This window comes from Cupressus sempervirens, chromosome 3 (assembly GCF_028749045.1).
Source record: "Cupressus sempervirens isolate cs-2001-9-10 chromosome 3, ASM2874904v1, whole genome shotgun sequence".
NCBI classification, from domain to species: domain Eukaryota; kingdom Viridiplantae; phylum Streptophyta; class Pinopsida; order Cupressales; family Cupressaceae; genus Cupressus; species Cupressus sempervirens.
In genome coordinates, this window is record NC_143120.1 from 145,605,691 (window position 1) to 145,622,401 (window position 16,711).

General features: G+C 39.9%; 1 protein-coding gene across 1 annotated transcript in view; it reads left to right on the forward strand.

Annotated features, from left to right (window-relative positions):
* The first annotated feature begins 1,174 nt into the window (after positions 1-1,174).
* Positions 1,175-16,711, forward strand: part of LOC149565170 (uncharacterized) — a 29,117-nt gene continuing 13,580 nt past the window's right edge. Inside the window, exon 1 of the mRNA XM_089818720.1 lies at positions 1,175-3,155. Within this exon, the coding sequence (XP_089674846.1) occupies positions 1,297-2,826 (1,530 nt within the window). The 5' untranslated portion in view covers positions 1,175-1,296 and the 3' untranslated portion in view covers positions 2,827-3,155. The remainder of the gene's footprint in view (positions 3,156-16,711) is intronic.

Genomic DNA, 16,711 nt, shown 5'->3' on the forward strand with positions numbered 1-16,711 from the left:
TCATTTAAATATTGATTTTTAGTTTAGCCAATATGATATTTGTGTGAGTTGCTATTTTTTAATGTGTATAATTTTTTTAATTTCTCATATTAATTTTTCATAATAGATGGAAATTGTTTTTAAATGATTATTTTTTTCATATATTTAAGTAAGTAGATTTAAATTAGTTAAAAAAAAAATGATTTTATTCATATATTTAAGCTAATAGACTTTAAATTAATAAGTAGGGGATATTTTTCAGAACAAGTTAAATTGTGATTTGTGATATTGTTATAAGGCATTCACTATGTAGTTTTTGAGTCAAACTCATTGACTTGTGTTTAATGAGTAGTGATTTATAAGAATCCATCTCTAATAATAAATAGAACACTTAGTAGTCATTGGATCTAGGTGATGCTCAAGGTGAAGCACCGAGACTTCTCTTAGTTTAGTTAAATTAGTTTTTATAATTCTTTTAGTTTTTATTTTTTAGATGATAATTTATTAATATATAAAAATAAATAAATAAAAATATTATTTGTTTGATTTATTATAAAATAAATAAATAAATATTATTTATTTGATTTATTACAAAAATAAATAAATAAATATTATTTATTTGATTTATTAAAAAATTAGATTTTATTTTATTTAAAATAAACACCTATCAGCGCATCGTTGCAAGCACAAAAACTTGCGACTGCTAGTATGAAAGGTCTATTCATCAAACAATAATAATTAATCAAAATATCAAAATGATAAAAATAATAATTTATTATTTATATAATAAAAATATAACAATTAAAAGTTACGAAAATTAAGATATCTTATTTAATTGAATCACAGAATTACAAAATATTGCAGCATTTAATTAATGAATATATGTATATTTGCTTGCTTGTAGAATTGTATAAAATTGTCGAAAACTTGGAAATGCATTTGAAATTGTCCGAATTATCATAACGGAGCCACAATCCTGTCAACGTTTGAGATTTTATGAAAAATATTCGATAATTTAAACATCCATTTGGCTGCTGGAATTAACCTGAAATAAGGAAACGGAATAAGGAAACGGAAATAGGAAAATTGAAATAAATTTATTCCAATTTTGATCCAAATTTTTTTAGGAATTAAATTTATCATCAAAATTGAAATAAATTTATTCCAATTTTCCTATTCCGATTTCCTTATTCCAAGTTAATTCGAGCAAGAGAGAGTATTAACAGTATTAACAGGGCTTTTTAAAAGGTTTTTCTAGACAGAAATGCTACGACAGGAAACTCTGAAATACTTTCAGCTGTAGCAGCGTGATGGAAGATGCGGACACGAACATTGCTCAATTCTTCAATCTACCGAAGCAAGGATTTCTTCCTTGACTACCCAATGATCAAAGTGTTTCAAATTTACTTATCATTTATTCAAGGGCAAAACTACAATACTTTCAGCGACAATACGACTCAATACCTGCAGAAAAGACAGTTTCAACCATCGGGAAATGATCTCTCCAGCTTAACACAAAGTGTTGTATGCAGAAACCATAGGTATTTCTTTTCTGGTTTTCTCGCTTTTCATGGAAGTATTCCAGGAGTACATTCGAGGAGTTTTTCTGGTGATTCAGATACAAATTCCAAGCAATGCTGTGAAATTAAGGCAGTCTCTTCAGTTAGGTCAGTTTCTGAGGATGATGCAAACAAGTATTCTACGGCTGGTAATTTCAGAAGAATTTGCAAACTCGTAAAATTAGGTGAAGACACAATGGAAAATAAGCTTACTGAAATGAATGTTAGACTATCCCCGCAATTAGTAATAGAAGTTATCAGAAAAACATCAACAGATGCAAATTCGGCATTAAGGTTTTTTACATGGGCAAAATCTCAGCCTCAATATAGACATAACTCCGCTGCCTATAATGAGATTGTCAACGTAGCTGGGGCTAGCGGGGACTTTAAAGCAATTGGTTCTTTGATAAAAGAAATAGTAGCAGAAGGGTATTCGTTGATGGAAAGGGCATTCTCATTTATGCTTTCCTGTCATTCTATTAGGAGTGTCACTGAAAACTTGGTGAATACATTAAGTAATTTGGAGCATTTAGCTCGATTGACTGCATTTCACTGTCTCTTATCTTTTCTCCACAAGCAAAACTTTGTTGCGATTGCAAATTGGGTTTTACAGCAAATGGTTGATAGAGGGCAATCTCTAAGTGTATCTTATTTTAATGCCTTAATTGCTGCAAAATGTTCGCGGAGGCGAATATCGGAGGCCAAAATACTTCTGGACGAGATGAAGATATATGGATGCGAGCCAGATACAAATTCATATAATTACCTCATTGGCACCCTATGTAAAGTGGGAAAGATTGCTGATGTTTGTCAGCTGCTTGATTTGATGGAGAGGTCAGGCCATAAGCCGGATACAATTACTTATGAGATACTGATTTGCCATGCTTGTAAATCGAATGAAATACACGGCGGTCTTGAATTTCTCAATAAAATGATTGCAGAAGGTTTGAGACCACGTTTTAGTACATACGCTGCTTTCATTAAGGGATACTTTCGCACTAAACAGTTTGAAGAGGCCTATATTTTCTTAGTTGAAACTAGTAAGAAGGATCCATCTGCAGATTCGATGAATTATATGTTACTTGCAAGCTTATTTGAGAAGTCAGATATGATGCTTGAGGCCCAGCGTGTGTTGCTTAAAATGATTGAGAAGGGCCTCATTCCCAAATTTTCACTTTGCAGAAAAGTCAGCACAAGTCTTTCTCAAAATGGTAAGCAAGGAATGGCGCAAGAGCTCCAGTGCAAATTTACTGAGATCAGAAATGCTCTAAGAAAAAGCACACCATGATGCACGAGCATGTCAAAATCTAGCCCTGCAGATGACTCAAAAATGGTGTTTCCTGTCAGATATGTGTACAAGGGAATGTTTGAGATTGTCAATCTGGAAAGTATTGCTGTGTCCCAGTTTTTCTTTCATGTGGATTCCTGGAGGCTATGAGTAAAACGAAGAAATTGCGCTAAAGATTATGATATATACTGCAATTTAAGACGATTCTTGCTTGGACTTTCAGATGATACTGATTTAATGAAGTTATTCTTCCATAGGGAAAACCTACTCCAGGAGGCTAATGTTCTGTATTGTCTGCAAGGTAGCAGCCGTGTATTCAAGTGGCTCAGGTAGACACGGGATACTCCATTGGTTAAGAGTAGGGAAAACAAGTTAAAAAATTGCTTTAATAAGCTTAGGACACTTTTTCCTCTTGAAATTAATACAAAGGTGACTTCTTTGATACTTTTGCATAAACATGACGAGTTGCAAATTGGTCAATTTTGCTAGTATATAATTATATACAGATCCCACGAGCTTCACTGACATGCATCAGTTGGAGTGCTAAGGAAACCTAGCTAAATACCAACATCAAGATATTTTCGCACTCCGTTGTTTTAATTAAAACACAATTATTTAGCATGAGTAGACTTACCTACTGTATCATGACTAGAGAAAATGAGAAAAAAAACTACAAGTCTGTTAACAGACAAAGTTAGAAACTGTCAATGTTATAGTTGCGTACCCTTTTACTTAAAATTGCTTTTGATATTATTTTACCTGTTCTAAAATTCTAATATATAATAACTCACTTGCATTCCCAGCCTTGGCTTTATATAAAAATGTACTCCGAGGGTCATTTTAAAAACTCTTCTGAATAACTCTGCTAAATTTGCTCAGGTACTTTTCGATGCTCTCTCTGTTGTTCTTTTCAGCTGTGGACTATGATTTCAAAAATTCATACATCAATACCCTTACTATTGCCTGTTGCTCTATCCATATATTTTCATTTTCCTCATAATATGCTACACCAAATTCTAGTTTCTTTCTCTGTCATAATTATTTAGTGCCCTTTCTTGCCACATTCATTCTCATCTCTTTGCAACTCCCGAATCTCTGCCTGTGACCTTTTGTTTCCCAGCCTTGGTGTACCCCATTAGTATGCTCCTCCCATATCTTTCTGGATTCTGCAAATAATGGCCCAAGTGCCCACCATTTTCTCTGAAAAATTGTTATCATCTTCAACATTTTATCTTTTTTCTTTTCACTTGCACAATCCTCTTGCCCCTTTTCTTCTGCCATTTTCCTTTTCTCTTGAACTAACTCCAAGGTTCCTCCCTCTTCTCAGGTGCTTCTCTGAAACTGCTTTGTTTCTTTCTCTGGGTGCTTCAATTAGGTAACGCTGTATTCTTTCATTTTCCGAAGAAGCTTCAACCAACCCCTTCTTATTTTTCCTCGTCTTGCATGCGTGTGGGCACAACAATTTCTAACTAGTTATTTTTGCTACAAGTGATAAATATTCACACACCCATGATCTTCACAATTGGAGTCTATAGATGTTATAAGCTAAGATCTAAGAGTGATTCACAAACTCCATGGATATTCCAAAGGTAGTTTCACCAACATGAATCCTTTACTAATTAACTAATTTCCTACAAATCATATGCCTAAAGTTGAGCAATATGGAAGCCTTTATTAAATTAGATTGCAAATATTTACATTATCTAACTTCTTTGTATCAAAGCTGTTAATACTTGGAAAAACATAGCATAAGACAAGTAAGTCAAGAGAACATAACAAAGACATAACAAGAGATTTGCTCTATAGAAATCCAATATGAAAATTCCACTATTACAATTAGTTTGTTCTAGCTTTCTTCCCTGTAAGCCCTCTAAGTACATATCTTGTATCTTTTCTATAGTTTTTTCACTTGAAGCTAATTTAGTGAGTCTAAATATGGTCTTACATACAATAGTAGATGCCTCAAGAAATATGGCAGTGGGATAGCTTGATTGGATGAATGAACGAAGATTTTTAATATGGCAGTTGTATATGAGCAATGTTAGTATGCTAATAGAAACCAAATTTAAATAAAACTTCTACAAACTAAACAAAATTCATAAACTTCAAGATAGACTAAGATGAACTCTCAATTGAGAATATGAGCCATTAATGGGCTCTCTCAATGAGAAGCTCTCTTGTTGAGTAGCTTTGTCTAAATAGATAGGATGTATGCTCAAGCTTATGCTTCAAAAAGGGCTTCAAATGGAGTTGGAATTTGGGTGTGAGTGTATGGTTTTGATGTAAAATGGCTTCTCAAAATGGCATTATGACTTTACTTTATGGATTGTGTTAAAATGGCTTGGGAGAGGATTCCTTAAATAGGCAAAGGGCTTGAGGGATCAAGGGCTAGGATGCAAGGATGGGAAAAAGCTTATGGAAGGCTCAGATTGCATGAGAGGAGAGCACAGGGATTGTGCTTCCTTACAGCCAATCAAGGAGTGACACATGTCACATGGTGAGGGGATGGAGGAAAGGGGAAGGATGAGTCAACAAAGGAGGCTCAAGGGATAAAATCTTCATAAAGACCCTCATAATGACTTGTAAGAGCAATAAAAGGGCTTGGAAGAGTCATTTATGGCCTAGTGGGCTTCATAAAGTTTTATGGTTGAGATATTTTGAGGGAGATGAGAGCAATTTCGACTTGGGCTTGATTAGGAGGGTTTTAAGCTTGCTTAGGCTTGTGCAAATGATTAGAGGATGGATTATGATGGTTTAGGATTAGCTTAGGGATAGGCAAGTGGATGGCATTTAATGAGGGTGGGTGAAGGAGGAGATATTTGTTAACTTTGGCTTGGGTTAGTAATTCTTAACCCATGTTTAGGGAATGTGACAAGGTTAGGAGGGGATTAGGATTAGGTTTAAAGACATCTTCTAGAAGAGTCTAGACTTTGGATGAGGATAAAGACTTTCTAGAATAGTCTAGAATTTCCTAGGATGAGGATGAAGACTTTCTAGAAGAGTCTAGAACTTCTTAGGATGAGGATAAATTAGATTTTTAGGAAATAAATAAAGTTTTATTTATTTCAAGGGTTTGGGTTGAGGAGATATTTATTAAAACTTTTTTTAATAAACATGAGGATTAATATTTAATCTTAATTAAATATTTTGAGTTGAGATTAGGGGTAGAAAATGATGGGATTAGCCTTTAATCAAAATTAAAGAAGGATTAAAAGATTTTGGAAGAGGTTAGTGGTCTTAAGGAAATTGGCCAAGTTTTGGGCAAAAAATAATTTTTTTATTTATTTTGGGTTTTTTGGTCAATTTATTAATTAAATAATTAATAAATAAGGAAATAATGTTTAAATGAGATTTAAACATTTTTGGGAGGGATTCCTTAATTAAATATTTTTAATTAAGATAAAGGGATTTAATGGCATAAAAATTAATTAATTAATTAATTAATAAATGATGATGTCATCAGGAATTTTTCAGAAAATAAAAATACTTTATTTTCTAAAGGTTTTTAGGTGTCTACATTTTGCCCCTCTTTGATGTGATGCCGCAAGTGGCATGGCATCAAAGATAAGAAAATAAGATGCCCAAGGCTAGAGTAGAAGAGGAGAGAATGGACTGTGAGATGCCCCCTCAAGAAGGCGGTGGGGAGAGAAAGGGAGGCTCGATGGCTTCTTGAAAAGTACAAAAATCTCGGATGAGCAAAGAAACTCAGATTGGCAAAGAGAAGGGGCTGAATTAGCTCAAACTCTCATTATGGGAGAATGATAAAGGGAGAATTAGAGGCACAAGAGGAAGCGAGCTTAAGTTCTGAAGGATTGCAGAGGATGAAGGAGCGGAGCGCTATAAAAGGAATCCAGGATGGGGAGATGGATGAGGGGATTAAAAAGCTGATGCAACAGGATTTCAAAGAGTCAGATTGGTGGAAGATGGGTTTCGGAGATCCCTAGGACTAGGATTGTGGATCTCGAAAGATGAGGCTTGGTGGATCCCTAAGACTAAGATTGTGGATCCCTAAAGCTAAAGGTGAAGAGTGATTCAAAGAGATACTGATGCATAAGCTGGGGTAGGAGAGACGAATGCTGGATATGGATGGGGGATAATGGAGATGAAGGAAAACCATTGAAGCTTTTTGAGCAGGGGGGATACTTCAAAGAGAAGTACCACCACGTAGTTGAGCACTAGATTTGCTATAGGACTGTTGGTTAATTACCAAGGTTATCAAGAACATCAAGGCCTTTTCACCAACTATCTAGAGGACTGACAAACTAACTCAAAACAAACACACAAGGATTGCCCCAACATCACACATGAATCCTAGAGGAAGCAACGTGGAAACGACACTGGAGAACCCACAAGCAGAAAAGAAAAACAAACGAAAAACCTGATCAAGACCTTACGCTCTAATTGCCCCATTCGCAGCATACCATGATATGGAAGATCGTGGCAACCTTGAGGAGGGAACAAGGAGATTGCTTGGAAAAGATACTTCAAGACCCAAAAGGGAAGATCCCGAATCAAAAGAAAGTGAAAATCCAAAAGAGAGCCGTTGGCCAACGAGATGGGTAGGACAAGGTACTAACGGACCAAGATCAGACATGAGGAAAGCTATATCCTGCAAGGACCTATTGGAGAGCACCGAAGCTGGTGGATTTGGATGAGTGATGCGTCTGACAAGCTGAACTAAGAAAGATAACACTTTGGTGACAGGAAATCTAGCTAAAGGATGCGTTGGAATAGCTAACCAAGATGTGTGATGGGTGCAAGATGCTGATCAAGGACGAACTGACACGAACGCTGGATAGATACAATGGTACTAAGCTAAAGAGGATGTACAAGCTGATGGACCAAGATATGTTACAAATGTACAAGTTTGTTCATGTTTTGGTTTTTGTGAGATGGAAATGTTTGTGAAGGATGGGATGTCTATAATAGGTGATAGGTGGATAGGTAGATAGTTTGCAAAAAGCTTAAGTGAAAATGGGGTTTTGTGTGTGCATGTGATAGTATACAAGCTAGGATACAAGATTATTTACAGGCTGGAATATGGTACAAACCTTGGACAAGATTCGGATAGACAAGGCATGGTACAAGATTTACAAGGTATAATACAAGCTTTGGTACAAGATTTACAAGCTGTACAAGAGGTATTTACAAGCTTCATCAGATTTTGGATATTTGGTTGGAACACCAAGGGAACAAGCAAGTGTGTCTTATGGGATGGTGGGTGAATGGATGAGGGATAGGATAGTGATAGATAATGGATTAGTCTTTAGTACACAAGGTGCCTGAATTACCAAGTTTTCACCAAGGTACCTATCCAAGGCGCTTGAATTGCCAAGTTTTCACCATTGGACGCTTATTTCTCTTTACTACTTTTTTTTGTATTTTTCAAAAGCTAGGTATACCAAGGATCTTCAAGCATAGAACTTTTTGAGATGAATGATGTTAGTAGGATCATTCAAGAGTTCTCCTTCCGGTGTAGATAGCTGATAGGCTCCGGAGCCAAAGGAAGCAGTGACAACATAAGGACCAAGCCATGTAGGTTCAAACTTGCCTTTCTTTTCTCGATCTGCTTGGACTTTCATGTTTTCTTTAAGGACCATGTCACCTGGCTGAAAGTGTCGTGGAAGCACCTTCTTGTTGAAATTCCTTTTGAGACGAGTTTGATAGACTGTAAGATGATCATAGGATTGTTGTCGCTTCTCGTCTAAGAGATCTAGCTGGGTGAGCCGAGCTACTCTGTATTCTTCATCTGATATTTGCCCTTGCAAAGATATGCGCAAGGAGGGAAGTTCAACCTCTATAGGTAGTACCGCTTCGGCACCATAGACTAGGGAGTATGTAGTTGTGCCTGTGGATGTACGGAAGGAAGTTCGATAGGCCCATAGGGCTGGATTTATTTGTAGGTGCCAATCACGACCGGAATCATTGACAACTTTCTTTAGGATTTTGAGGAGGGTTTTGTTAGTTGCCTCTGCCTGGCTGTTACCTTGTGGGAAATATGGGCTAGAAAAGCGGTGATGGATGCGGAGGGAAGTGCATAATTCTTCCATGTTGAGATTTTCAAAGTTACCTCCGTGGTCGGTGAAGATGGTGGATGGGATGCCGAAGCGGCAAACAATGTGGTACAAGATGAACTTGGAGACCTGAACTCCTGTAGCTGAGACTAGGGGGACTGCTTCCACCCATTTAGTGAAATAGTCTGTAGCTGTTATTATCCGCTTATGTCCATCAGATGAGAGGGGTGTGATAGTTCCAACTAGATCAAGGCCCCAACAAGCGAAAGGCCAAGGTGGTGCAATAGGCTGTAGATCCTGTGCTAGAGCATGCACAAGATTTGCATGCTGTTGACATGGGAGACACTTTCTGACAAAGTCACAAGAATCTTCTTCAATGGTAGGCCAATAGTAGCCTGCTCTAAGGATTTGTCGCGCTAGGACAATACCACTCGTGTGGGCACCGCAAAGTCCAGAGTGTACTTCCTTTAACACCATCGTGGCCTCATTTTGGTCTAAACATCGAGAGAGAGTATCGTGATAACCCCGACGATATAGGGTATTGGCTATGATAACATAGCGGGATGATTTTCAGATGAGGTTCTGGCATTGGGTACGTGTGAGGTGAGGGGATATGATACCATCGTTAAGGTAAGCGTGAATCTCATGGTACCAAGGGGATTGGGGACCAACCAAGATACAAACACGGTTTGAATCCTCATTCGCATAGGTGGGTGTGAGGAGCTGCTCCACTAAAAACTCATACTGTGTAGCTGCTTGGGGAATTTCCAAGAGCGAGCCTATAGTAGCCATAGCATCTGCTGCTTTGTTCTGTATTCGAAGCACTTGTGTAAACTGAAGCTTTGTAAAATGTTGGGTTAGCTGATCAACTAGCTCTTTATAGGGTAATAGCTTTTCATCTTTGGTTTGATATTCATTTAGGGCTTGCTTGATGATGAGCTGAGAATCACCAAAGATTTGTAGATCAGCAATGTTCCATTCTACAGCTATCTTTAATCCTGCTATGAGGGCCTCATATTCAGCTATATTGTTGGTGCTAGGGAATTGTAGCTTGAAGGCTTTTGGAATGTAATCTCTTTGAGGTGTGACCAACAATATTCCTGCCCCTGATCCATGAGATGTGTATGAGCCATCAAAATAAAGTTTCCATGGGGGTTGTTCTTCAATTAGACAGATATGCTCATCTGGAAATTCTGTGATCAACGGATAAGCATCTATTAGAGGTGCATCAGCTAGGTGATTTGCTATAGCTTGCCCTTTGATTGCCTTTCTATCCACATACTGGATGTCAAATTTGCTAAGGAGCATAACCCATTTGGCCAAACGGCCTGTAAGTGCTGTTCTGGAGAGCATATACTTGAGAGGGTCAATCTTGGAGACTAGTTGGATGGTATGACTTAGCATGTAATGGCGAAGCTTTTGAGTTGAGAAAACAACTGCCAAACAAGCTTATTCCATAGGAGTGTAATTGAGTTCATAACCAACTAGGGTTCTACTGATGTAGTAGATGGCTCTTTCTCTGCTGTAGTCATCAAGCTGTGCTAGAAGTGCCCCTAGAGCAGTAGGTGTTGCTGATATGTACAAAATCAGGGGACGACCAGGAACTGGTGGAACCAAGATAGGGGGATTGATGAGATACTGCTTGAGATGGTCGAAGCTGAGCTGACATAAAGGATCCCACTTGAAGTTCTCATCCTTCTTCAGTAAATGTGAAAATGGTGTACACTTATCTGCAAGCTGGGAGATGAAGCGCCGAACAGATTGGAGCTTTCCTTGAAGAGAGCGAAGCTGTCGCAGTGTCTGGGGAGGAGGCATGTCTGAGATAGCCTTGACCTTCTTGGGGTCGATCTCTATACCTCGTTTAGAAACTATGAAGCCTAGAAGCTTGCCAGATGTGACCCCAAAGACACATTTCTTGGGATTTAGCATGAGATGATATTTGGCTAACCTATCAAAGACTTTCTCCAGGGCAGCAAGATGATCCATGAAGGTATGAGACTTGACCAAGATATCATCCACATAATCCTCCAAAATGCTATGGATGAGATCATGAAAAATGGCTGTCATAGCTCTTTGATAGGTAGCCCAGCATTCTTTAGGCCAAAAGGCATCATGTTGTAGCAAAAGGTTCTCCAAGGGGTCGTGAATGCTGTCTTATGTTGATCCTCTTCTGCAATCTTGATTTGATTATACCCAGAAAATCCATCCATGAGGGACAAAATTTCATGTCCAGCTGTAAGATCTACAATCATATCTATGTTGGGCAAGGGAAAATCATCTTTTGGACAAGCTTTGTTAAGATCTCTGAAATCAGTGCAGATTCTGATGCCACCAGAAGGCTTAGTGACGGGGACCATGTTGGAGATCCACTCTGAATAGTCGATAGGTTGGATAACCTTAGCAGCTAACATTCTTTCTAATTCAGCTTTGACCAATAATGCCACCTTGGGGTGCATTTTTCTAAGCTTTTGTCTGACGAGCTTGATCTTTGGATCGACTGCAAGATGATGAACTACAAGCTTTGGATCAAGCCCTGGCATGTCCTGATATGACCATGCAAATCGACCAATGTTTTCTCTTAAGACTTCAAAGAGGAAATCAACTTGGTCTTGTGATAGGGATGCAGCAATGTGAACAAGTCTGGGGATCTCTGAAGAACCAATGTTGACTTCTCGAGTATCCTCAATTAGAATAGAAGACACCTCTGGTCGATTATCTTGAGGAGGCAATGCTAAATCCTCATGTTCATCTTGTGGCTCTGGATTTTCTTGCTGAGGGGTTCTCTTCGTTGCCTTAGCTAGTCTCAGATTCACCTTAGTTCCAGTTTTGGGTGTATCGGAACTAGGTTGGGGATTTTCTCCAAAATACCCCTTGGGATCTAGCTTGTAGATATAGGCAAAATCTGGCTTTGTTTTCTTGTGAGGTGTTTTAGCTCCCATGAATCTCAGAAGCGCTTCCTCTGATGTGAACTCATCAATGTGTATGACGCTTGGTTGGTCCCAATCTATGAGTTGTGGATGGGCGAGTGGTAGGTCAATGAGGTGGATGGATAGTTCTTGGAGAACAGAGTCTCCAAGGGAGATTTGGTCTAGGATATCGTCGTAGGCTCTCTTTTCAACTTCCTCAGGAATGTCTTCAATTTCGACAAGGTCGCGATGAATGTTCAAAAAAGCGTGACCATTCGTATTGGTGCCCTCAGTTGTGGGTATGCCAAAGCCAAGACCAGACTTTGATTCCCACTTGTGTGTGTCGATGGGGCACTGCATGCCTCTTTCTTCTGGACCTAGACCACCACCTTGATAGTTCCATTTGTCAGTGATGAGCTTATGTTCTTGGGGATACTTTTGGCTGAATTGATCAAGGCGTGCTTGATTTCTTTGAGGTGGATCCTTATGTAACCATTTGTTGATATCTGGAGTGAGCTCCTCATGAAGAGGGATTTTCGAGGATACAAAGGTTGTTGGGCCAAACTGTTTGTATTGAGGAGGTGGAATCTCCTTAGCTTTGTGATATGTCGGTCGTCCATGGGCATGTGGATCAAGTGGGAGTGCCCTGACAACAAATGCATCCGATAGACTATACTCTCCACAGCCCTTGTTATTGATCTTCACGGTAGACAGGGTAGAGGCGAGGATGGTTTCTGGGTCATTACAAGTGTGGGATGAGCTGGCGATGGATGTGTCGATATCAATTCCAGGGCAATGGTTTGTATATGAAGCTTCAACCGCATTGCAGTAAGCAAAGGGTTCTGGATCGGCATGGATGGTTACCTCAGTGCCTTGATGCGGAAATTTGATGCACTGATGGTAAGTGGATGGAACGGCTTTCATGGCATGAATCCATGGGCGACCGAGGAGGATGTTGAATGGTAGGTTTAGATCAATAACATGGCAGAGTGTTTCTTGGATGACTGGCCCAACCTTGATTGGCAGCAAAATAGTTCCTTCTGTGGTTCTTTCTAAGTTGTCATAAGCTTTGATGGTGATAACCTCACTGATGATATCTACCTCAGTATACCCAGCTTGTTTTATGAATTTTAGGGTGCAAATATTCAAGGCTGATCCATTATCTATCATTACTCTTTTCACGGCAAAATTGGATACCATGATGGCTATGCGAAGCGGAAGGATGTGATCTAGCTCGACCACGGGTATGTCGGTGGGCTTGAAAGATAGGGCACATGAGGAGGATAGGTGTCCAACAAGATTACGAAAATCAGTATCATTGATATCTGAAGGGACACGGGATTCTATGAGAGCACTGTCAAGGATGTTCTTGTACACAGGACTAGTGCGAAGAAGGTCTAAAATTGAGATTTGGGCTGGCATGTTCCCAAGGTGTTCCAAGATATTGTACTGGCTTTTTGATGGAGCTGATGGTGCTGGTGGAACAGGCGGGCCTGCGATGTTAAATCGCGCTCTTCGAGTGGTGACTGCACACTCATTGTTTGGTCCTTGGATATTGATAACATTGATAGAAGGCTCTTTCTCAGATATACAACCTATAAGGCTACCATAGTCTATATAGGATGAAGTGTGGTCATTGTTCTTCCCATGCTGTTGGTTTGGCTGACGGTTGTTGGTGTTGTTGTTGTTGGTTTGGATAGGTGCTTTTCCAGGATTTTGGTTGTGGTGTGGAGGAAAAGCATTTTGATAGATCTGTAAGCCTGCATTGGGAGAGGTTTGGGCACCAACAGTGATTTCCTTCCGATCAATGAGGTCCTGCACATAGTCTTTCAGTTTCATGCATCTGAGGGTAGTGTGACCTTTTACGCTATGAAATTTGCAGTACTCATTATCTTTGTACCATGCAGCTTTGGATTGGCTTGGGTCAATTTGCTGGGTAGGAGGAAATTTGATGAGGTTTTCCTTGACTAATTTCTCAAAAATGACATCCAATGGCTCACCAAGGGGTGTATAGTTTCTAGGTGTAGGTTGGAATCTGGGCTTTTGTCCTGCAGCTACATTGATGGCATTAGCTTGATTGCTAGACCCTTGGAAGTTGGGTCTTGGATTGTGGTTTTGATAGCTTTGGTTATTCTGTTGTTGGTAGTTGATAGCTTGTTGATTGTTTGGTTGATATGGTGGGTTGGACTGGTTGTGAGAAGGACCAACAATATTCACATGTCTGGTGTCAGTGACGCCATCTGTTGCAACGTGCTTGTTTTTGTTCCAATACCTAGACTTGTCATTGGAATGTGATTGATTTTGGTTGGCTTCCTTGTAAATCTTGACCACACCATCTTTAATGAGTCCTTGCTCAAGGATCATTCCTTTCTCTTTGATATCTTTGTAGGTCTGCAAACAGTTCATGGTCATGTGGTGAGCCAAGCTAGGATGGGCATTATCAATAAACATTTTCACCACATGGCATTCTGGCAAGGTGCAGGATATGCGGGTGGTAAGGGTTTGCCATCTTTGCAGGTATTCGGCAAGGCTTTCTCCACCTTTTTGCTTGGTGTGGACAAGATCAACTATTGATAGCTCTGTTTCAACAAGATGGGCATATTGGGCTACAAATGCCTCAGATAATTCAGCAAAGTTTTTAATTGTGCCATAGGGGATTCTATAAAACCATTCAAGAGCTGGTCCAGCCAAGCTTTTGGGAAAAAGGCGCAAGAGGAAGACATCATTGTATGCCACGTCCTGGCAGTGCATGTAAAATTCTTTGATATGTGTGACAGGGTCTCCTTTTCCTCTGAATTTGTCAAATTTGGGTACCTCAAAGTGTTTGGGAAATGGTGTCATGGTAATGGCTATGTCAAATGGGTAAGGACACACATTCTCAAACTTGAATGTCTTTGGATCATTCTCTTCTTGGATGGCTTTCAGAGCTGTCTTCATTTGCTCCCATTCTGAATTGATAGGTGATGGCTGGGGTGCCTCTAATGTAGGAGTGCCTTGAGGTAGGTATGTGCTGGATGGGGCCACTGAATATGGATGGCTGTGAGGGATTTGCTGATAGGGATTGTACATTGTTTGGGCAGCTGCATGGTGGATGACAGGTTGCTGAGGGGGAGGTGGCGCATATTGCTGCATGTGCTGCGAGGCTTGCTGTTGATATGGGATTTGAGGTTGGGATTGAGGAACATAAGTTGGCTGTGGGATAAATGGATTTCTTTGTGGAGGTAAGGTATAAGATGGTTGTGAGGCTTGGGGAAAGGATCGGGGGGCTTGTGGGGTTTGACCAATATATGTGGGTTATGCCCCCATTTGGGATGGTATCTGCAAATAATTGGTGGTTGGCTGGGGTGGTGGATTACCTCCTAGAAGTGGCATTGAAAAGTAGTTGGTAATTGGAGGTAATGGATTAGTTGGTGGTGGAGGTGGTGGGAATTGAAAGCTTGGGAATGGAACTGATGGGGTTTGATAGCTTTGTGGTTGGATTTGGAAGCTTGGTAGAGTGGTGGCAGGGGCTGGGGTCACTTGGGAGCTTGGTAGAAAATTGGTAGTAGCTTGTGGGATTTGATAGCTTTGTGGAGTGAGGGTAGTAGCTTGTAGATTTGTGGCTAATGGTATTGAGCTCCCAAGACCTAATGGAAATGATGGGATTGTGCTTTGGGCTGCGGTGAACAAGTTGGGGTAATGAAAGGTTGATTACTTAGCCCCATGGGTGACATCCCTGTTGTATATTGCTAAGGTTGGCCAAAGATGCTAGTACTGATTTGGGAGATGGGTGGATTTGGAAGGCTGGATTGGGGAGCAGCAGCAGCAATAGTGAAGGGGGTGAACGGTGAGTTGTTTTGGGTAAAGGGGGTTTGGAGCGGAGAGGTATGAACCAAGGATGGAGTGGTGGTGGCTGGGTTGGCTTGCGGCATGGAGATTTCAACTTGGGTGGATGATGGTATGTTTGGGTCTATTGGATCATATGGATTGGCTGGAGGTTCTTCTTTTGGCATATATTGAGGATAATTTGGATCATAAGGGCCTATGGGTGGTGGCAGCTGCCCAAACAACGGCTGAGATGGATCTGATAATGGAGGGGGTCTTCCAAAGTCAAAGGTTCCTACATTGTCCCTTCAAAAATTAGCCATGATTGTCTCTTTGTTCTTGTCTATAATGGCGTTTACCAATACTGCATTCCCTGGTTGGTTCATGAAAGCTTCAATGTCAGTAGGTGATGGCATAGCTTTCTCTGGGCTGAAGGATGGCTGAGTGCTCAAGGGGGGTGAGGCTGTTCGATCCAAATGATAGGGCTCCATTGTTTCTTTCTTCTTGGCTAACCGAGTGACGGGTGGCATGAAAAATTCTCCTAGGGATGGGATGCAACAAATGCTGGTGGATGCAAAAAAGGGGGGAAGGCTTTTCTATGCAAATGATTTCTTAGGTTGAGGCAAAGCTATATGACAAAACCTAAGGAGGATTGGGTTTGGGATTCTAACTTCAAAGATATGTTGCCAAAGCACAAAAGGTCTGCTTTCCTATGTGCAAGCTTGGTGGTGATTGTGTCAACTTAAGGATAGACTGATGATCCTTTAGGAAGAACACGAGATTGACCACTTGTGGATTCCAACCTTTAGCTCAAGGTGATGAGGGATAACAAGTGACAAAGCTGGATTACCCTAGACAAAGCTCTGTCAAAGGGATAACCTTGGTGAGATTGGTGGATTTTGAAAGATATTTGGAATGGCAAACTTTTGGCAAGGTGACAATAATTTTGAAAGCTTAGATGTGCAGATTTTGGATTGCTGGCTAGATGGTTTGATTCTAAATGAGATGGATGAGCTAATAATGCTTAAGGGGATAATCTAAGATGGCTGGCTTTTCTACAAAGATGACTCTAAAGTGAAGCTTATCCAAGAAGATGTGGAGAAACAAGGGTGTCTAATCATAGAAATCATGCCTAGTTGGTAAGGCATAAGCAGGATTAAC